At 38.6% G+C, this 24,204-nt stretch overlaps 1 protein-coding gene across 1 annotated transcript in view; it reads right to left on the reverse strand.

Annotated features, from left to right (window-relative positions):
- LOC150088059 (centrosomal protein of 135 kDa-like) overlaps positions 1-24,204 on the reverse strand; it is a 507,662-nt gene that overhangs the window by 472,302 nt on the left and 11,156 nt on the right. Inside the window, exon 3 of the mRNA XM_090369998.1 lies at positions 3,791-3,958. Within this exon, the coding sequence (XP_090226124.1) occupies positions 3,791-3,958 (168 nt within the window). The remainder of the gene's footprint in view (positions 1-3,790; positions 3,959-24,204) is intronic.

The raw sequence follows: 24,204 nt of genomic DNA on the forward strand, positions 1-24,204 counted from the left end.
TGAGCCTATCTTTCATGAGCTTATTCCCAAATAAACTAGCCTCATCCTCAGTGATGTACGTTCCCCTGGGCATTCACTTCCACAAGAGGCTGGTTTCATCAATGTTAAAAACCTGGTGGGTAAGATAATCCTCCAGATCAACAAACTCTTGGAATTCAATTTTAAAGGTCTCAGCTGCTTTTTTATCAGTACTGAATGCCTCCCCATGCCTTTCAACACTTCTGACATTTGCCCTTTTTTTTTGAAGCAATCAAACCAGCCTCTGCTGGCTTTAAAATCTTCAAAGTGCACAGCACTGCCACTGGTTGATGGAGCTTTAAGTTTCAGATCATCATAGATCTGAAATAATTGTATGAGTGATGTTCTGCGCACCACGTGTTGAACAATAACGTTGTTGAACAATAAAAAAGATGCTAATTGGTTGAGAACAATTGTAAGAGTGATGCTCCATGCACCACGCATCTGAAAATTTCCACCCATGTGTCATTCCACTATATCGGAAAGCTATCGGTACCTGCAAATACCATCGGTCCTTAAAATAAACGATTGCATGGAAAGTATATCGGTTCCTGAGAATATAGGATGTCGGTGTCATCATAAGTAAGTTGAGGCCCCACTGTATACTGTTCCTCACATGTCATGTCCGTAACAGTGGTTATGAAGGCGAAACTGGACAGGCATAAACTTAACCTACCACAAAGATCACCCATGCACACAAGTTGACTGTGCAAGTTGCTATGTGATGCAGCTTGGTTTGGTCATAAATTCTGCAACTCAACTAGAAATAGAAAGCAGTATGGTTGTTCATGAAAAATTATGATCATTCTTTATTGAAAAGCCCTTGTAATTTCCAATTGGAAATAAGCAAATACTGTATTTAGATCTAATAGGTTAAAAGTGCTTTGTTCCTCTCTTTTAATATATATTTATGAATTTTTTGAATTTTTTTAAATTCTGATTTGATTTTTGGCAATAATTTCACTGCAAATCGATCAAAGTAAGAACAAAATAATATTTTAAAGCAATCAAGTACAAAGTTTTAATTTTTACAATTTTTCAAAAATTCCACAAAAAAATTCACTCCAGAGGACCAGCCATATTAAAAACCTCACTATCATATTAAAAACCTCACTACCAATTCAGTGAACCACTGCCAGCTGGTTACATTTTCCAGTTTTCTTTTGGTTTTTTTTTTAACTGCATGTTATTGCTTATTTAATTATTATTATTTTTTTCCCCTCAAACAGTAGTCCTCCATGACAGTATAGTGGCTTCACCACATCCATGTGCCAATCATTTGGAGAGGTCTGGGTTCAAGTCCTGTTGACAACTGGAGGAATTTCTAAAGTCCTCTTCAATCACGCATATGCTTAGCTGACCTCAGGAAGAGGGAGTAGCATTTTCACCCATGAATAATTCAGGGTTTCTCAGCATGAATCACATGCAAACTGGCCCAAGGGACACACTTCTTACAGATGCAATACACACATACCGATACAGGTCATGCCTGGGGACCATTAAAATAATAATGTCCTCAAATGACATACTGTATTTGTTTCACCATCTCTGGTTTTTAGAGCTTTTCAGAGGTTTTTTTTTTTTTTTTTAATTTCCAAATAGGTTCTATACAATTCAGACACCACTTCACAGAGTACAACCTCTACTTTGCCCAGTGGCTGAGTTTAGTGTATTAAAATGATTTCCTTCCATTCATCAAGAGCTTGTGGTTCCTGATGAGATGGTGGCCTCAGCAGACAAAATTATACTCTTATTTTTATGAGTATCAGGACTAGGTCTGACTTGTATTTGATTAAGTCTGGTATTCATAATAAATTTCACTTATGTGTTTCCTAAATACCTGGAAATAGTGTCTGCAATTTAATCTATAAATTTTTATAGATTTTTAGAATATGCAAGAGAAAAGTCATCAGCATACAGTATCTTTTCTGTGATGCTTTCCAAAAATCTTTCAAACCAGGAACACAATGCAATGTGTTCAGCCTGAGATATTCAGCTAATTACTATAATCTCCAAACTTGCTGCAGCAATTAACTTTTTTTAAAACTAATTTATTTTTTATCTCATCTCGGAACTGCATGCCCATAAACTCCACTGTGGAAGTGGAGTTTATGGGGATGCAGTTTATGGCCATAAGCTCCACAATATTTGAGACCAGACAACAGCTACATCACTCCCATTTGATATACAATGATAAAAAGCATATTAACATAGAGGTTAATTATACTTTTAGCCAATATATATAGGTTTAAATTTCATTATATTTTTAATCATATTCACAAAAAAGCAAATGTGGTATGGCTGAAAACAAATACTTAAATTATCACATCTGAAGCACATGTACTTTAACTTGAAAGTGAATGCTACTTGCTATAATAAGAACTAACAAAAGGCACCATTATACACAGTGAACATGGTTTTAACAGCAGAGGAAAGGATATTATTATTTGAGTATTATTTTATGTCATGCAGCCTGGACCTTGATGGTAAGCCAACTGTGATATTTATTAAAAAAATTTCACATGCTATTTCCATAAACAGCTCACAATAACAATATAATCTTATCTATTGGGCAGAAATTTAAGGGCACAAGAAATGTCAGAGGAATGGCCAGTTGGGCTGTCCAAAAAGTGTTTTAATGAATGAGAATGTAGGACACGCACTGCAACAGTTACTTCAGTCGCCAACTTACAGTCAATAAAAGACCATGCTCAAATAGAATATTAGATTGGAGCTTCTCTTACCACATAAAGGTATGACAATCATTGATAATCATAGGGAGAAACACTGTCCTTATCTTATTTCACACCCTTATTCTCCTATCTGCATCATTTGCAGCAATTAATGGTCAAGGAAAGCAATTTCATTATTCACCACCTTCAGCCATCTCAGAACCAAAAACTACACTGAAAAATTATTTGCAATCAATGTGACAATCTTTATCTTGAAATTGTTTGTTTGTTATTTGGTTTTTAGGAGCATTAGCAACTAAGGCCATATTGCTCCGGGATATGCGGTGGTCATTCCCTGACCTTTCCGCATCCTTCGTATTTGGTGGTGACGGGCTCGAACCCCGGTCTAATCAAGAAGCATGTGCTACGCACTGCTGCTCCTTCCCACCTGGCTATGGAGGCACCTTATCTTGAAATATGATTGCAAATCTCATGAGATGTCTGGAACTGCTTCTTGATCAAGGAGGTCATCAAATCAAACACATTATTCATTACTGATATTTTCTATTTTATTTACTGATAGCCTAAGACAGGGAAGTTAAAGTCTAAATAGGGTCCCCATGCATGCATGCAAAGTGCATGAGGGCCCCCTTTTCTTTGTAAAATGTGTGTTTACATGTAGATGTGAATGTTAAAAAGTGTCAAGTCAATTCTAACATATAATAAATCGATAAGATAAAAAATTAATAAAATAAAAACAATTTTATGATTTTAAGTTTGTAAATTTTTTCACGATTTAAAATTTATTTATTTACTTAAAAAATGCAATATTAATTAGAGGAAAAGGAGTCTACAGTAGTGGGCACTATAGACCTCTACCCCCCCCCCACACACACACACCGGCGAGTTAAATAAAGGGTTAAATGATTAAATAAAGTTTATTTTGCCAATGATCACTTAGTGTACTGTTTATTTTGGGTCATACTGTATTATAATCAATAGTGCTCTCCCATCACAGTTTTTCAACTTACAAGGTGAAATTTTTTAACAAGCCAAAGAAATATAATATTCCTGCAATAATATATAATAAATTGTTATACCTGGGGTCTGAACAACTGCTTGAGCATTCTTTTCCTGTAGCTGCATAATTATTTCAGTTTTTTCTTTAGAATCCCTCTCTAAAGCTCGCACCTTGTAAATATACTGAGTATTCAAAAAGCGAAGGTCTGCAGTTTCATGTTCCAGTTTCCTCACAGTTGTTCTGATTTCTTAAAAATTGAAAACGAAACTTAATATTATTTTTTTTTTTATGAATTGCTACACAAGAAATTTCAGTAACACCTATATAATAAAATAGATTTTTACATATATAAATACTTGGAACAGCTACATAATCAAACAGAAACATAATCACCCTCACTTATCAACAGGTGAGAGTGATTATGTTTCTGTATGCATCTAATAATGATGCGATAGGCATCTCTGGGTCCAGACATCACCCTGCCATAAAATTAATATGTATGATAAAGTGTGAGTGTAGATGTGTAGCCCCATAAAGGTGAAGTGAGGATGGTGACATATTCACACCTCATACAACCTTTTTAACTTCATTCTCTACAGTTTTAGTAGTAGCAGTAATAGCGGCAAATGATGCAAGAAAGCAAGGTTATATACTATCAGCCAAAAAAAAAAACCCCTATACAATTCACCTATCATTACCCTCCAAGAATTTGTCTAATACTTCCTTGAATTTATTCAAACTGTCTGCTTCCACAACAGATGGAGGCCTGTTCCAACAATCAACTAACAGCCGGCTGAAGGCAATCTTCAGCACGTCTATCTCCTGCGACCTTCCTTCATCAACTTAAATTTATGCCCCATCATCTCATGAATTTTTCCTTTTGCTGTAGTTTCAGGAATAGGAAGAATGTCATTCGTATTCAGCTTACTCAATCCATTCAAGGCCTAAAACACTTCAATCAGATAACCCCCACAGGAGCCTAAGTCTCCAGAAGCCCCAATTTGCAGAACTGAACCTTTCAAGGAAACAGTGCCCATTTTTTCCCATCACCAATCTCATTTCCCTTCTATGCACCCGTTCAGCAGATCTACATCCTTCCTAAAGTGAGGCGTCCAGACCTGTACAATAATTCAAGATGCAGCCAAACCATGGTTTTGTACAAGGGAATAATTACCTCCTTATCCCTGCTAGCAGAGTTTCTATATATCATTGACAAAACCCCATGAGCTGTCCTGGTAGTCTGCACTGCTCAGAGAATTTCATATCTGATTGCACAATTACCCCCAGGGCTTTTTCATTTTCCACTACCCTGAGTGTAGTACCACACTTGATAAATGATTCTGAGATTACCCTGAGTGTAGTACCACACACTTGATAAATGACTCTGGATTTACTGCTACCCATGTGCAGTACTGTGCATTTGTTAATGTTAAACTCCAACGGCCATTTCTCAGCCCATTGACCAATTTTCATAGATCTTGTTGCAATAGCTCATTCTGATTATTGTTGCTAATCACCCTGCCAACTTTGTATCATCTGCAAACTTTGATATTAAGCCTGATAAATCTTCATCGATATCATTAATAAATACTGAAAACAACAACGGGCCCAGCACTAAACACTCGGGAGCTCCACTAATAACATTAGTCCACAAAGAGCAGTGGCCGTTGATAGCCACTCTGTCTTCTTTCACTTAACAGTCCCTTTATCCACAGCAGTAACTTGCCCTTAATGCCAATATTTCTCCAGTTTACACAGCAGTCTTTTACGTGCAACAGTATAAAAAAAAAAGCCTTCCTGAAATCTAAGTATATGATTTCAAAATTATTTTTTGCATCCATTTCCTTGGTCATTGCATCAGAGTAACATATCAGATGGTTAGACAAGACCGCCCCTTAACAAATCCATGTGACTGCAGTATAATCGCATTCTATCCAGATGGTCCTGCATTACTTCTTTAACCAGTTACACTGTTATTTTGGCTGCAACAGATGTTAAGCTAACAGGTCTGTAATTACTCATGTTACATTTCAATCCACCTTTATAAATTGGGGATACATTCACACATACATCTTCCATTCACCCTAAGTGCCTTTTTTATGTTCAGCTTCAAAATCCCTCTTCCACTTTCCTTTCAGTTATCACAAATCATTTAACTCCACATTAGAGTTTGATAAACTTCTGGCATCCCCTGCCCTAAAGAATTCCTCATGTGTGAATGTAGATGCAAATACCTATTCAATTTGTCAGCAAATTGAGCAGCGGTCATCAACAGCAACAGTTAACCCACTGACATCAAGTGACCCAATCTGATTCAATCCCTTCCTTCTGCTGTTCATATAAGCACAGAGGTCTTTCTGCTGTTCTTTGCCAGAGACATTTCCTAATCTGCCTAACCTCCTTTGAAACTTGGTTACAGACTAATTTATATCTACCATATAGGTTTCTGATTTATATTTACCATTTATATGCATCCCATACATTTTTCTTCTCTACCACTTGTTTCAATAGTTCGTCTGACATCCATTTAGGTCTAAGCCTTGAACAGTATTTCTTTAGTATGAAAAGCCTAGTAGCTTCTATGATTATTTCCCTGCATGCTTCCCATTTAGAATTTGCTGTTGGTAACATCAACAGTTGGTCCCACTCCATAGAATTTAAAAACTGTCTGAGACAACTGTAGTCACCCTTATGAAAATAAAAGCTTTTCCTTTTACCCTTGACAGTAGTTGTCTTTAATTAAATTTCACATTAGTACACTGTGATTGCTGCCACCCAGTGGGTCTTTTACCTGCAGATTTTTAAAGTATGTAGAATCACTGCTGATAACCAGACCAAGAGTATTGCTTCTTCTCTAACATGTTGCTGTAGAAACATGTCATCCAAGAAATCTACAAAAGTCTTGCTAGTGTGTGAATGACCAACTCACAAATTCCAGTCAACATCTGGAAAGTTAAAATATCCCATTATACGGAATTCTGATTTCCTGCCCCAATCTATTCCTGTGTATAGTTGTTTCGTATATTCGTCACAGTCATTAGGCCTATAATACACTCCCACTCTCAATTTTATTTTCCCAGAGCTTACATAACACCAGACTGACTCAACATTGTAGTGGTCACCCATGTAGACTGGATGCACTGCCTTAAATTTAATATGCTTCTTAACTAAGATGCATACTCCCACCACCATTATGTCCTGTCTGTCCTTCCTTGTTTACACTGTACTCCCCAAATACAACATCACTTACAGTATGTCTGGGTGTCACCATGTCTCTACTATACCTTTTGAGTGAGTTGAGGTGTGTGGAGTTGACTGCGCCAAGGTATGAGGGAGAAATCTTATGTTTGTTTGTCTTTTATTGTATAAAAGAACAACAGGGGATTGCATGCACTTAATTTGCAATGATGTTCAGGTAGACTGTAGCTGATAAGTGCTACAGAAGGATTAAAAGGGTTCTTCTATGGCGCTCAATGGGATCCGTGGGATCATGATGAGTTCTATACAATTACACAAAATTCTTGAAACCTCTCAAACAAACATGTGTTGTCTCCATCATGTAGAAAGGAGCAACACTGTATTAATCAGCAAAAGTGTCATGTACCAACATTTGTTTATATTTAAGCAGTTTATCATCATGCCAACCTGGCTATTCCATGATGAATATTTAAATATATACCTGGTGGAAAAAAATAACGGAAAAGCCAGATATGAAAGCAGTAGTTTTTGCTATAGCTGAATAGTGTATTTATAAACACACAGTGATGGTTTTTGTTTTGTATTTTTTGTTTCTTGCAGGTAGTACTGTGAAGAAAGAGAAAAAATGCTGATGTTTATTCAGAGGTGATATCAAAAGGTACATGAAGAAAATGATGAGTCTGAATTCCAAAGAGGTCAAATTGTTGGTGCACATTTAGCAATGGCATTTGTTGACTAAAACTGCTGATTTATTTAATGTATCTAGAGTAACTACACTGGTGTTCAAAGAAAGAGCATCACCTCTTAAAATTGTAATTATCATCTGAATAACATAAGTATATGGCAATATTTCTTACAGATTGTATCATTAGCATAGGCATATGATGCAAGAAAGCAAGCTTATGCAGCATCAGCCAAAAAAAAAAAAAAAAAAAAAAAATCCTTCCACTTCACCCCTCCGTTTGTTCGAAATACTTGTCGCAGCTGAGCCTTAAATTTATTTAGGCTATCAACTTCACAACAAGGGATGGAAGTCTGTTCCACCAACCAACTACCCGCTGGCTAAAGGCAAATTTCCGCACATCTATCCTGCATCTGTCTTTGCTCAATTTGAATTTATGCCCTCTCAGGTGATTATTCTGAGCAAGAGGCAGTATCCCATCTGAATTGAGCATGCTCAAACCATTCAAGGCTTCTTCTGCTTCTACAGGGATGGGATACACTTAAATAGAAAGGGCGCAAGAATGTTTGCTGATGCTATCGAGGCAGTGTTAGGTGGGTCGGAAAACTGCTAGATTGGGGGGATACAAGGACTAATAGATTAACAGTAGCCACTGGCAGAGGTGAAAGTGATTCTTGCACTGCTTCTATTGGAATGAGCAGCAGCCTGGAAAATAAGATGCAGGATATTTCAGAGACTGCTGGGAATCATTGGGGTACAAGTAAACACATGGGTTGTGTTAGGGTAGCTAAGAAAAAGAACAGGTGCATGTATACTTGTGTGTACACCAATGCTAGGAGTTTAGTAAATAAATTTGATGAATTTGAGGTATTGCTCAAAACATCAAAGGCAGATATTGTGGGGATTTCAGAGACGTGGTGTCACACAGATATAAGAAATGCAGAACTGGAATTTGGGGAGTACAATGTCTACAGAAAGGATAGACAGGATAGGAAGGGAGGAGGGGTTATGCTATTAGTTAAAAAACACATAAAATCCAAGGAAGTGAAGCCAGTCGACATCGCTGGACAGTGCAGTGTCGAGTCAGTTTGGTGTGACATAAGCATTGGGAGATCAAAATTGAGAGTAGGAGTGTGCTATAGGCCTAATGACTCTGATGAGTATAATAAGAAACTGTTCGGAGAAATAGAGTGGGCCAGTAAATCAGAGAGTCTTATAATGGGGGATTTTAATTTCCCAGATATTGACTGGAATTTGGGGGCTGGTCACTCACACAGTAGCAAGGCTTTTGTGGATTTATTGGATGATTGTTTTCTACATCAGCATGTTCGGGAGGCAACTAGAGGGAGTAATACTCTTGATTTGATTATCAGTAGTGATTCTTCATGCATTAAGAATCTGCAGATAAATGAACCACTTGGTGGCAGTGATCACAGTGTGCTGAAGTGGGAGTTACTCAAAGAGGTAACTACCATTAGGGGTAAAGGGAAGGGGTATTGCTTTCGTAAAGGCGACTACAATGGACTGAGACAGTATTTAAATTCTATACAGTGGGATCAACTGATGATATTGCCAACAGCAAATTCAAAATGGGAAGCATTCAAAGAACTTATCGTGGAAGCTACTAGGCTTTACATACCAACTAAGAAATATTGTTCAAGGTTTAGGCCTAAATGGTTGTCAGATGAACTAATGAGGCATATGGCAGAGAAGAAAAATGCATGGGATACATACAAATTAACACGTGACACGGACGCCTATGATAGATACAAGTTGATCTGTAACCAAGTTACAAAGGAGGTTAGGCAGGCGAAGGCAGATTACGAGAGATCCTTGGCAAGGGATGCGAAGAAAAACAGCAAAGAGTTCTTTACTTATGTAAACTCTAGAAGGAAGGGGATGAATCAGATTGGTCCACTTGAGATCGATGGGTCAACTGTTGATGACCATGCTCGGGTAGCTAACAAACTAAATGAATATTTTGCATCGACATTCACACATGAGGAGTTATTCAGCGAGGGGAATGCCAGAGGTGTATTCAACTCTAGCAGTAAGCTAGAGAATCTTGTAATAACTGAGAGCAAAGTGGAGGAGAAATTGTTGAAGATAAACACAAGAAAGGCACCTGGGGTGGATGGGATCTATCCAGTTATATTAAAGGAGGCAGCAAAGGAGGTAAGCAAACCCTTAGCCATAATTATGAGAGCTTCCTTGGACTCAGGGGAGGTACCCATTGACTGGAGATGTGCAAATGTGACCCCAATTCACAAAGGGGGATCAAAGGCTGACACAAGTAATTATAGACCTGTGAGTTTAACTTCTGTTCCCGGAAAATTAATGGAGGCACTGGTTAAAGAAGCACTGCAGGATCATCTAGACAAGACTTCAGTTATAGCTAGGACACAGCATGGTTTTGTTAAGGGGAAGTCTTGCCTGACCAATTTGATTGGATACTATGATGCAGTCACAAAAGAACTGGATGCAGGGAATAACTTTGATATTATATACTTGGATCTTAGAAAGGCTTTTGATACTGTTGCACATGGAAGACTGCTGCACAAATTGGAGCAGTGTGGCATTGGAGGCAAGTTGCTGCTATGGATAAAGGGGTGGTTGAGGGAGAGAAGACAGAGAGTGGTAATCAATGGACACTGCTCATCGTGGACTAATGTTATTAGTGGAGTCCCTCAGGGTTCAGTATTGGGGCCTTTATTGTTTTCTGTATTTATAAATGATATTGATGATGGTATATCAGGCTTAATGTCCAAGTTTGCAGACGATACGAAGGTTGGCAGGGTTGTCAAGGACACTACTGACACTATGCTGCTGCAACAGGATTTGGAAAGGTTGAGCAGATGGGCTTCGAGGTGGCAAATGAAGTTTAACATTGACAAATGTAAAGTACTACATATGGGAAACAGCAACCCCAGAGCAACGTATCAACTCTGTGGTACTACACTGACAGTGGTAGAGAATGAAAGGGACCTGGGGGTGGTGGTGCAGGCAGATATGAAGTTCTCTGAGCAGTGCAGACGAGCTGCAAGAGTAGCCCATGGTGTATTGTCAATGATATATAGGAATTTTTCTAGCAGGGATAAGGAGGTGATTATTCCCTTGTATAAGGCAATGGTCAGGCCACACCTAGAGTACTGTATACTTGGCCTGGAGGCCTCATTTCAGGAAGGATGTAGAGCTGCTGGAACGAGTACAGAGAAGGGCAACTAGATTGGTGAATGGGACAAAGGGGTTCTCTTACGAAGAAAGGCTTAAGTTTTGCAAATTACAGTGTCTGGAAACTAGGCACCAGCGGGGTGATCTGATAGAGGTGTACAAAGCCTTGAATGGTTTGAGCATGCTCAATGCTGATGGGATTCTTCCTCTAGCTCAGAAAAATCACCTGAGAGGGCATAAATTCAAATTGAGGAAAGACAGATGTAGGATAGATGTGCGGAAATTTGCCTTTAGCCAGCGGGTGGTTGGTGGGTGGAACAGACTTCCATCCCTTGTCGTGGAAGTTGATAGCCTAAATAAGTTTAAGGCTCAGCTGGACAGGTATTTCGAACGAACAGAGGGGTGAAGTGGAAGTGGTTATTTTTATTTATTTATGTTACTTTTTTTTTTTTTTGGCTGATGCTGCATAAGCTTGCTTTCTTGCATCAAATGCCTCTACTAATGCTAATGCTAATGCTAAGGCTTTGTACACCTCTATCAGATCACCTCGCCAGTGCCTAGTCTCCAGACACTGTAATTTGCAAAACTTAAGCCTTTCTTCTTAACAGCAACCCTTCGTTCTGTTCACTAACCTTGTTGCCCTTCTCTGTACTCGTTCCAGCAGCTGTACATCCTTCTTAAAATGAGGCCTCCAGACCTGTATACAGTACTCAAGGTGCGGCCTGACCATTGCCTTATACAAGGGAATAATCACTCCTTATCCCTGCTAGAAAAATTCCTGTATATCATTGATAACACACCATGAGCTACTCTTACAGCCCGTCTGCAATGCTCAGAGAACTTCATATCTGCCTGCACAATTACCCCCAGGTCCTTTTCATTCTCTACAACTGTCAGTGTAGTACCCCAGAGTTGATACATTGCTCTGGGGTTGCTGTTTCCCATATGTAGTACTTTACATTTGTCAATATTAAACTTAATTTGCCACCTCTCAGCCCATCTGCTCAACCTTTCCAGATCCTGTTGCAGCAGCATAGCATCAGTAGTGTCCTTAACAATTAACAACCCTGCCAACCTTTGTATCATCTGCAAACTTGGACATTAAGCTTGATATACCATCATCAATATTATTTATAAATACAGAAAACAACAATGGACCCAACACTGAACCCTGAGGGACTCCACTAATAACATTAGTCCACGATGAGCAGTGTCCATTAATTACCACTATCTTCTGCCACTCAACCATCCCTTTATCCATAGCAACAATTTGCCACCAATGCCACATTGCTCCAACTTGTGCAGCAGTCTTCCATGTGCAACAGTATCAAAAGCCTTTCTAAGATCCAAATATATAATATCAAAGTTATTCCCTGATCCAGTTCTTTTGTGACTGAAACATAGTATCCAATCAAATTTGTCAGGCAAGACCTTCCCTTAACAAAACCATGCTGTGTCTGAGCTATAACTGAATTCTTGTCAAGATGATCCTGCAGTGCTTCTTTAAACAGTGCTTCCATTAATTTTCCTGGAACAGAAGTTAAACTCACAGGTCTATCAATAATTACTTGTGTCAGCTTTTGATCCTCCTTTGTGAATTAGGGTTACATTTGCACATCTCCAGTCTGTAGGTACCTCCCCTGAGTCCAAGGAAGCTCTCATAATTATGGCTAACGGATTGCTTACTTCCTTTGCTGCCTCCTTTAATATAACTGGACAGATGCCATCCACCATAGATGCCTTTCTTGTATTTATCTTCAACAATTTCTCCTCCACTTTAGTCTCAATTATTACAAGATCATCTAGATTACTGCCAGTGTTTACTTCATCTATGGCATTCCCCTTCCTGAATAACTCCTCATATGTGAATGTAGACGCAAAATATTTATTTAGTTTGTTAGCTACCTGTTTTTTTTTTTTTTTTGGTAGTTGTTGGCGCATCGGCTTCTGTGGCCATATTGCACCTCCCAAGGTTTTTTTTTGCATTTTCTACTGTGATCCAAGCCCGAGGCGGGATTCGAACCCGCGACCTTTGGGTTGCCAGGCAAGCACTTTACCCACCCGGCTAGCCCGGTCGGCGTTAGCTACCTGAGCAAGATCATGAACAGTTGAACCATCAATATCAAGTGGGCCAATCTGATTCATCCCCTTCCTTCTAGAGTTTACATAAGTAAAGAACTCCTTGCTATTTTCTCGTAATCTGCCTTCGCCTGCCTAACCTCCTTTGTAACTTGGTTACAGATCAACTTATATCTATCATAGGCTTCTGTGTCACATGTTAATTTATGTGTATCCCATGCATTTTTCTTCTCTGCCATATGTCTCATTAGTTCATTTGACATCCATTTAGGCCTGAACCTTGAACAATATTTCTTAGTTGGTATGTAAAGCCTAGTAGCTTCCAAGGTAAGTTCTTTGAATGCTTCCCATTTTGAGTTTACTGTTGGTAACATCATCAGTTGGTCCCACTGTATAGAATTTAAATACTGTCTCAGACCATCGTAGTCGCCTTTATGAAACAATAACCCTTCCCTTTACACCTGATGGTAGTTACCTCCTTGATTAAATCCCACTTCAGCACACTGTGATCACTGCCACCTAGTGGTTCCTGTATCTGCAGATTCTTAATGCATGAAGAATCACTACTGATAATCAAATCAAGAGTATTGCTCCCTCTAGTGCCCCTGAACATGCTGATTTAGAAAAGAATCATCCAATAAATCCCCAAAAACCTTGCTAGCGTGTGAGTGACCAACCCACAAATTCTAGTCAATATCTGGGAAATTAAAATCCCCCTTTATAAGATTCTCTGATTTACTGGCCCACTCTATTTCCCTGTACAGTTTCTTATTATACTCATCTGAGTCATTAGGCCTATAGCACACTCCTACTCTCAATTTTGATCTCCCAATGCTTATGTCACACCAAACTGACTCGACATTGCACTGTCTAGCGATGCCGACTAGCTTCACTTCCTTAGATTTTGTGTGTTTGTTTGTTATTTGGTTTTTAGGAGCATTAGCAAGTAAGGCCATATTACTCCGGGGAATGCGGTGGTCATTCCCTGACCTTTCCGCATCCTACCTATTTGGTGGTGACGGGCTCGAACCCCGGTTTAATCAAGAAGCGTGTGCTACGCACTGCTGCTCCTTCCCACCTGGCTACGGAGACACCTGATTTTGTGTGTTTCTTAACTAATAGCATAACCCCTCCTCCCTTCCTATCCTGTCCTGTCTATCCTTTCTGTACACACTGTACTCCCCAAATTCCAGTTCTGCATTCGTTATATCTGTGTGACACCACGTCTCTGATATCCCAACAATATCCGCCTTTGATGCTTTGAGCAATACCTCAAATTCATCAAATTTATTTACCAAACTCCTAGCATTGGTGTACACGCAAGTATACATGCACCTGTTCTTTTTCTTAGCTACCCTAACACAACCCATGTGTTTACTTGTACCCCAATGACTCCCAGCAGTCTCTGAAATATCCTGCATCTTATTTTCCAGGCTGCTGCTCATTCCAATAGAAGCAGTGCAAGAATCACTTTCACCTCTGCCAGTGGCTACTGTTAATCTATTAGTCCTTGTATCCCCCCAATCTAGCAGTTTTTCCGACCTACCTAACACTGCCTCGATAGCATCAGCAAACATTCTTGCACGCTTTCTATTTAAGTGTATCTCATCCCTGTAGAAGCAGTCTCTCCTGTTAACAAGTACAGACCAGGCTGAAAAAAATTCTACCCCTTGAACCTTGTATCAGGTAAGATTGACACATATAGGTGATGATGTAATATTGCATCAGCTGTTACTTTCAGCTATATAAGCACGCTCTACAAGAGTTGCAGTCATTCCTTGCGTGTGTCGGGATGGCAAGTCACATGCAATTGGCATCACAAAGGAAGAGTGCTATTGTTGCTTTACATGAGGAAGGATGTCCTTCCCATCAATATTGCTTATAGAGTGTCTTGTAATCAGTCGAAAGTGAGCAGATTTCTTTCCAAACTCAAGAATATTAGTTCTGCTAATAGGAAAAAAGGAACCAGGCACAAACTCTATGCCAAAACAGGACCACATTTTGAAGCGCTTATTCCTTAAAAACCGTAAAGCTTCTTCATCTGAGCTGAAAAGAGAATGGGAAGAACATGGTAGCAAGTGCAGTAACAATCAGAAGATGCCTCTTCAAAAATGGACTTGTAGCCCATCGTCCTAAGGAGAAGCCCCCCTCACACAAAAAATGAAAAAGGCACGATTAATTTGGTGTAAGGAGCATGTCAAATGGACATCCTCCTCATAACTGATGTCCACTGCTCGGGGAACAATGAAAGTCAGTTACATTCTCGGATGAGAAGAAATTCAACCCGCATGGCTCTGATGGGATACAAATGATTCGCCGTAGACGTGGTGAAGAATACCATCCAGACTGTACGGTGCCTACAGTGAAATTCACTACCAGCCAAATGATATGGGGATGCATTTTGTATGGCAGAGTACGTCACCTGCAGTTTATAAAAGGTTCCATAAATGCCAATGGATACCTGGCTATATTAGAAGGCAAATTGCTGCCAACCATTAGAGACCCTTTCAACCTGCCAAGTAACTGCACCTTTCAGGATTACTCTGCTCCTTGTCATCAGTCAAAACTTTTGGAAGACACTTCTGTAGATACTTTAGCTTCATTTCTACATTAGAGGTTCAACAGTAATGTGTTTACATTTGTTACAGGTGAAAAAATGGTTGGAAGAACGGTCCATTACAACTTGTAGCTGACCAGGAAACAGCCTGGACCTGAATCCTATAGAGAACTGTTGACATCATGTGGAATCTGCAATTGCCAGAAAGAAACCAAAGACCCTTCGTGAACTTCACGAAGCCATAATTCGTGTTTGGAATCACAAACTGTCAGTTGATTATTTTCAGAAATTGACCATGTCAATGCTTCGATGGTGTGCTGCTGTCATCAGGGCAGAGGCGTTTCAACTAAATATTAGTTTGCACCTGGTGAACTTTTCATTTTGTTTTCCATTTAAAACAATAAACTGAAGCAAACTGAGGGCTTCTGATAAAATTTCAGCCATAATTGTTGTATAAAGGTTGCAAATGCTCATTTTATAATATTTTGAGATCACCTGTCAAATATTACTTAGCTTTGCCTTAACTATTAATAAATATCTTTTGTTTACATTTCTATTTGTGATGCTAGTCGTTAATGTAACATACCATTGCAAAAAAAGGGTTAGAAAAATGAAATTCCTAGGTGATGCACTTTCTTTGAACACCAGCGTACACTGAAAGTACAATGTCTGCATTCACCAAGAATGGAAAAAACAAAATCTGATAGGACAAATTGTGGCAGAAAATCAAAGCTGACTGAAAGATACTGCTGGATGTTGAAAAGGATTGTAGCCCAAAATAAAACTACTGCCTCAAAAATAACTACAGATATACAATGGGCATCTCAGTCCATTTTCTAGAAAAACAGTTCGGCAAGAACTTCATAAAGATGTAATTTATAGCAGAGTCACTATTGCCAAGCCACTCACATTATTGATAGTAATGCTAGAAAGAGGATGTAGTGATGTAAGGAGCACAAAAAATGGACACTTGACGATTCAAAATCATGTCATATTTTCAGATGAATCATCACTCACACTTTTTTCAACGTCGGGAAGAATTTAAATTTGACGAATGCCAAAAGGAAATGCATCATTCTGTATGTCTTGTGCCAACCATCAAACATAGAAGAGGATCAACAATGGCTTGGACAGTAGTGTTTTGGAACTGTTTAGGTCCTATCATCACAGTGAATAGTGAATTACTGTCACTGATTACCTTGATATTCTGAATGACCAGGTTCATTCCACACAAACAATGCTATTTTTCAATATGATAATGCTCTAATACACACAGTCAGATGTGTCCAATCTTGATATGATGAGCATAAAACTGAGGCTAAGTATCTCCCATGGCTTGCACAACTGCAAGACTTAAATGTTATTAAGCCACTATAACATATTTGAAGAGGACAGTGAGAAACATATTTCCTCCAGCTCCATCACTCAAGGAGCTTGAAATGTTCCTCCGTGAAGAATGGTCCAATATTCCTCTTAAAACAGGGCAAATTACAACACATTTATTTAAGATGTTTATGATTTAAGATGTTTAAGATTAATTTTATTATATTTCATGTAGAACATAAGCAGTTTTAAAAGCAAAGAGTGGCCCAATGCCATATTAGTGCATACCTGTAGCTCTTACCACAAGTGTTTGAGGTGTTTGTTTCATTATTTTGTCCATCCCTGTATATAAAATCATTTATTGCCATCCAATCAAGTGCAATACTCCTGTATAGCCATGCTAGATGGGTTTACAAAAATTAAGTGATAATAATAACATATAAAATAGGTAAATAGCTTTAATAAAGGAATAAAACAAAATTCAAATGTAACAAGCTCAATTAAACTGGAGCTAACAAGGCTGCAAAAGTTAAAAGCTGGATACGAGAGAATCTAAAATTCTTTTATTGTATGCAGTGTCGTGAATCCAGACATCAGGATTAAGCTCAAAGTGGGGGGGGGATTTAGCTTGAAAGAGTTGTTGATGAATGAAGAACCAAAAATCTGTTTATTCTGAAGAGATTAAACTGAAGAGATGGAGTGGCTCTACTACAAATTGATCAGTATTAATGCCAATGAAAAAGTTAGGCTGGCAAAGGCAGGTTATGAGAAATCACTGGCAAATGGGGGGGGGGGAGGAATTCTTTACATATATAAATGCAAAGAAGAGAAGGACAAACTAGATACCCAAGATGATGTTGCAGATGAACTCAACAGTTACTTTGCATAGATATTTACAGAAGAAAAACCCTTTACATCAATGAGAAATTATGGGAGTGAAGTTGAAAAAAATTTAATTAATGATGCTGAAATTTCACGTTTATTTAATGAAAAAACTTTTGAGCCTAGAGGCCAGTAGGCTCAAAGGTAAATGCATTCAACCCCTCCTGGGGTTGATGGCATTCACCCTTTATTCTTAAGGGAGGTGGCAAGTGAGTGCATTGAACCATTGAGGCTAATTATGAGAGCATCACTGGACTCGGGAATGATTCCGTTGGATTGGAAAAGTGCCCATGTATCTCCAATACATAAGGGCAGTTCTAAGAGTGAAGTGAGGAAATTACCGGCCAGTTAGTCTAACTTCAGTATTAGGGAAAATCATGGAGACTATGATCAAGGGTGGAATTCAGGATCACTTAGACAGAAATGGAATTCTGAAGGATACTCAGCATGGTTTTGTAAAGGGAAAATCATGTTTAACTAATCTGGTTAGTTATTTTGACAGGGTCACTCAAGAGCTGGACCCAGAGAATAATTTTGACGTTGTTTATTCAGATTTCAGCAAGGCATTTGACACAGTCACACATCAGCGGTTACTTTATAAGCTGGAACAGATTGGAATCATAAGGAAAATCCTTAGGTGGATAACTGGATGGCTTCAGGGCAGGAGGCAGAGGGTTGTCATAAATGGTTATTCCTCAGGTTGGGTTGATGTAAGAAGTGGGGTTCCCCAAGGATCAGTATTAGGGCCACTGTTATTTTTGATTTTCATAAATGACATCGATGAAGGGATAGAGGGCATGATGTCTAAATTTGCAGATGATGTAAAGATTGGTGGAGTAGTTAATGATTGCCACCAAGCAGAGTTTCTTCAGAATGACCTAGATAGACTTCAGGGATGGTCAGAAAAATGGCAGCTACGCTTTAATCCAGCAAAATGTAAGGTATTGCACCTGGGGAACTGTAACCCCAAAATAACGTATACACTTGACGGAGCTGAACTAAAGCTGGTAGTGGAGGAAAGGGACTTGGGTATTATGATATGATCAGATATGAAGTTCTCCGAGAATCGTAGACTGGCTGCAAGGAGAGCCCATGGTATCCTATCGATGATTTATCGAACAATCACTAGTAGAGATGAGGACATCATAATCCCATTATATAAAAGGCTATTGTGAGACCACACTTGGAATACTGTATTCAAGTATGAAGACTGCACCTAAAGAAAGAAAGACATTGTGGTTCCTGAAAGGGTCTAGAGACGGATAACTTGCCTGGTGAGATCGGCAAAAGGGCATCCATATGAGGAAAGACTTCAAATATGTGGGTTGCAGAGCTTGGAAACTAGGCACCTTAGAGGAGACTTGACTGAAGTGTTTAAGGCTCTGAAAGGCATAAGCAAAATGAATAAGGACGAAATTTTGATGGTTATAAAAGATTCTAGAACAAGGGACTATAATTTCAAGTTATGGGGAAGTTGTTTAGACCGGATTGCAGGAAGTTCTATTTTAGCCAGCAAGTTATAAATTACTGGAATAAGTTTGGGGAAATTCAAAGGTCAGCTGGATAATTATCTAAGGAAGGAGGGAAATGCTTAGGTTGTCTATTTCCTTTTATTAATTATTATTATTTTTTTAATTTTCTTCTTAGTATTATTATTATTTATTTTTTTTTTTAATTTAATTTTATTTTTTTGGCTGGTGCAGCATAAGCCATAGGCTTCCTTGCACCATGTGGCCATTACTAATACTGGTCTTGTGTGGACGTCGCCACTGAAGAAAGTCCCTTGGGACTTTCCTCAGTGGTGACATCAACACATATGCTCCCACATGGCTATTTCTGAGTGCTAAATGACACATCATTGTTGGGAAGTCAAGTATGCTATGAATAGTCCCATCTTGAATAGAAAAATTCTGAAACTACATTTATATATAAATGTAGGAGCAAAGACATATCAAAACCATATAAAAGTCTTCAAAATATAAGTTAAAAGATAGAAGGGAGGGACCAGCTAATAAACATTGATTGGGACCAGCTAATAAACATTGATTGGAAGAAAGAAGAAATAAAGGGTTTAATCAAGTGTTTCAGGTCCATAAATCCCACCAGGTCCTGAATGGATGTTATATATGGGCCTTATTTTCAGGATCAATTTGGGGGGGCTGAAAAAAAATTTTTATATAGGCATGCATCTGATTCTGATCAATTTACTGAGCTATTACTGTTTGAATTTTAACAAGTTAGGTAATGTATGCACAGTACTACCACATTTCAGGTGCATTAAATTTTTATTTCTTAAATTAACTGAATTTTTAATTTTTCTGTGATTAATAGAAATTAAAGTAAATAAATAATTATCTTATTTCACTTCATTAAAAAACCTAACAGTAAAATCACTCTAAAACAGACACCACTGGATCAGAATAAAGTATCCACTACAGGGAGGTGTCTACTTTGCAGAGATCCATATAGCCAATTAAAGTAATTCAGAAAAATGAAATTCAGTATAAGTGGTTGATTACTCAGTTGTTGTTTTTTTTTTTTATATATATATATTGATTGTCGCTGTACATCCATGTTTCAATTAATTTTTATTAAAAATGAATACAAATGGCTTTGTTTAGTAGATCTTATTTTGGCAATATCATTTTCATTATGCTTTATTAGATCACATACTAATTTCAATCTATATTCATCATTTTTGCTCATACAGATTTTTTTTAATATAAGAGAATAAACCCACAGCTTTAATGGGTCAAAACTCCTTTCTTTTTAAATTTCTGATACAGCTCTACCATAAACAATTCATTTCTTAAAAACCAGGACACAATCAATGTAATTCCTAGAAAAATTTTGACCCATATTTCAAGGAAGAATCTTTATATATGAACAAACTCCATATGTAGCTACTTAAACGGCCACTATTTCTCACTGCTGAGTGAGGGTGGTATGTGATAGCATGGGAAATTTATTGTCCCTCAGTCAAAATGCTGCTGGACATCACTGTTGCTAAAACACTTATGAAAGTAATGTCAAGCATCACATGCCGTTTTTATAAAATATACCGTTTTTATAAAATATACAGGAATTTGATAAAATGTAGAGAGTATCCCCAAACCTCCTTTACAATGCAAAAACATTATTGTGCAAATAACATGACACAAATCTGATACATACATGATACAAATCTGAAATCACAAGTGATAGGAGATATCCTCAAGTTTTTATTCACCAATTGGAAAATGTGCATCCTGCAGTAAATAGCAGCATAATCACAAAACTATAATCACGGAGAAATTTACCAATAAATTTACGTCCTTTTTGTTTTATCATCAATCAATGGCTTATGTACGAGGCGTAACATGTATGGTTTCATCCTCAGAAGTAATGTTGCACGTTGTTGACTTTGACATATTAAAATCAGGGCTGTCATGTCATATATATTGCATCAATATTTGCATCTATAATCATAATTTCAATTGAGAAAGTTTTATGCAAATCTAGGGTTTGCATAAAACTTCCTCGAACCAGCTCCACAGCACTCTCGCTGACTTTTGTTCTGGCACCATGTCTGCCAAGACATGGCATCTTTTATGATTTTTCCATTTTTTTCCATCTTTATGCATAACAGTGTGTGCAAACTGCAACTCACTGAACCAAAGTACCCACTGTACCTACTTGGGCTTGGTAAATTTTTCCATGATTACAGTTTTTGATAGCTTTATGCTGCCATCTATTGCAGCATGCACATTTTTGCACTGGTGAATAAAAACTAGAACAGGAATAAAAACTTGAGGATATTCTTTACAATACATTTTCCATATTTGCATTATGTACCTAGGTCCTTGAGGTTGTCACAGACATTCTCTCAGATATGCCAGACAAGCTGTACTTGCTACCTGGGAGTCTAAAACGCTGAGGGAACTGATATTTGGGTGACATTCAAGTCAAGTGCATCCAATTTCGGCGAAGTCTGGATGGTCTGTGACAGCCAAATCCTCTGCTTGCACCTTCACGATGGTGGGACTGTTAGTAATCCTGGGTATAACCTCCAAACACAAATACATAGTGGGTGACCACCCAGGTGTGAACCAACGTAAGCAGGGGCCGAGGTGTGGCTCCCACACCACATGGAGGAATGCCGCCCCTCTATGTTACCAGGCAGTACTAGGAGGTAGATGACTCTCATCAACCGGTGCAATACCACCACTTCGCTTATTGGAGGCTTGAAGTGGTGGAGTTTAGTCTCTAGAGCCAAGTTCCAGTCAACCCTTCCCTATCTCTTCCATCATGCAGTATGATTGATGACTTTTGAGGTTATGATGAACGTCGTGGCGAGATCCAATGTTCCTTACATTTCGAGGGTACAGCTCTAAAACGGTGTTTGCAGGCCGGCCGCTAGTTAGTACAACGGACCGAACCTACTGGTAACTCTCTACGGGGGCTTCCAGATCAGCTAGTGTATAATCTTGCTACCTCTACTCTGCCAGATAGTGACTGGAGGGAGTCCAAGTAGTGTGTATGCGGGGAGCATTGTCGAGGCCACGTTATGTCAAGGATCTGGATATATTCTTACCATGCGTACGGCATATCCAAAAATTTCATTACTTCATACAGTAGGTCCCACCCACTTTTTCTTACTATTGAATACACCACGAATTGTCAAACTAATAGAGCAAGCTTATCTGCGAAAAGATCTAAACCTCCCAAACACTTCATAATTCATTTCACAAATATACGTGGTCTCAATTCTAATCTCAACGATGTCCATTTCCACTTGCAGTCTGCCAAACCCCATGTACTTTTTCTGACAGAATCTCAGTTATCGGTTGATTCAACTACTGCTCATCTCAGATGCCCAAATTATTCGCTGTATGATTCCTTTCTTTTGGAATCTCCTCTCTTTGATCTTCTCTGGCTTAAAATCTCTCTACCTCATTGTGTCAAATTCATCTGTTGTCTCTACCGTTCTCCCAAATCCACTAATAACTTGGAGCTCTTTGACTTCCTCTCTTTGCAATTTGACTTTCTCTAGTCCAACTTTCCTAAAAGTGACGTAATTTTTCTTGGTGATTTTAATGTTCATAACTCCAGCTGGTCGAGATGCTGAGGCTTTTGCAATTACTAATGACCTTGCACAGATTGTTCATTTACCTACAAGAATACTGGACAATCCTAATCATACAGCCAACACGCTTGATCTTTTTCTCACAAACAACCCTTCTAAGTACATGGTTGAAGTGAGAGTTTCTTTAGATACTTCAGATCACAACTTGGTGATTGTCTCTTCTCCAATGGAGCCTTTATGTCATGGCTATTCCCAACCTCGTGTTGTTTGGCATTACAAGAATGCAAAATGGGATGACCTGCGAGATTTCTTTTCCTTGGTCGAATTACTGTTTCAAAACTACTGACGTCACCATTTGCTCAGATCATGTCAGTGAAATTATTCTTGCAGGAATGGAATCCTTTATCCCACACTCCACTTTAAAATCTCGTCCTTGATCTAAACCTTGGTTTTCCAATAAATGTGCTAAGGCTGTTCAAGAGAAAAATGTTGCATATCATAATTGGCTTGTTTCTAATTCTTCAGTTTCATTTTCTGCCTACACCAAAGCTCGCAACAATTGTAAAGCAGTTATTAATCAGTCCAAACTAAAGTTCGGACTGATTAATAATGGTAGCCGTGCATTCTGGTCTCTTTCCAAAGCTATTAGCTGCAACTTTTGTCCATCTCTGCTCCCACCTCTGTCCAAACCAGATGGTTCTGTTGTCACTTCAGCCAGTGATAAAGCTGACCTGCTAGCATCCGATTTTTCTTTCAACTCATGTATTAATGATCTTGGTAAAACACCTCCCACCATTCCCAACACGCTCCATTCAATGCCTCCTGTGGTCTTCTGTCAAAAGGATTTTGACGAATCTTGATGCTAAGAAAGCTCCAGGTCCTGATGGTATTTCTTCACTTGTTCTCAAAACCTGTGCTCCTGAACTTACTCCTATTCTTTGCACCCTTTTTTCACTTTCTTATTCCAAAGGCGTTTTTCCTTCTGCTTGGAAATTTGCTCATATCCAGCCAGTTCCAAAAAAGGGTGACAAATCCCTCCCATCCAATTATCGTCCCATTGCAATTACTTCTACTCTCTCTAAAGTAATGAAGAAATCAATTAACCACCAACTCTTAAACTATCTAAAAACCTTCCATTTTATCAACGATCGCCAGTATGGATTCCATCAGTGTCAATCCACTGGTGATATTCTGGCTTATGTTACCCATTTATCGACTAATTCAATGGAAAGGTTCGGTGAAACATGAGTAGTTGCTCTTGACATCTTAAAGGCTTTTGATCGTGTTTGGCATAAAGGTCTTCTAAACAAGCTTCCATCTTATGGTTTGCCAACTGTTTTTAGTAATTGGTTATCCAGTTTTCTCTCTGATCGCTCACTGAGGATGATAGTAGATGGCTCTCTGTCTTCTAACTTCTTCACTAATGCCTGTGTTCCCCAAAGTTCAGTTCTTTCCCCCACTCTTTTCCTCTTGAATATTAATAACCTTCTTCCATTGACTGGAAATCCTATCTATTTTTCAACCTCGGGAATGGAG

This window comes from Mastigoproctus giganteus, chromosome 3 (genome assembly GCF_048544385.1).
Source record: "Mastigoproctus giganteus isolate SK-2022 chromosome 3, ASM4854438v1, whole genome shotgun sequence".
NCBI classification, from domain to species: domain Eukaryota; kingdom Metazoa; phylum Arthropoda; class Arachnida; order Uropygi; family Thelyphonidae; genus Mastigoproctus; species Mastigoproctus giganteus.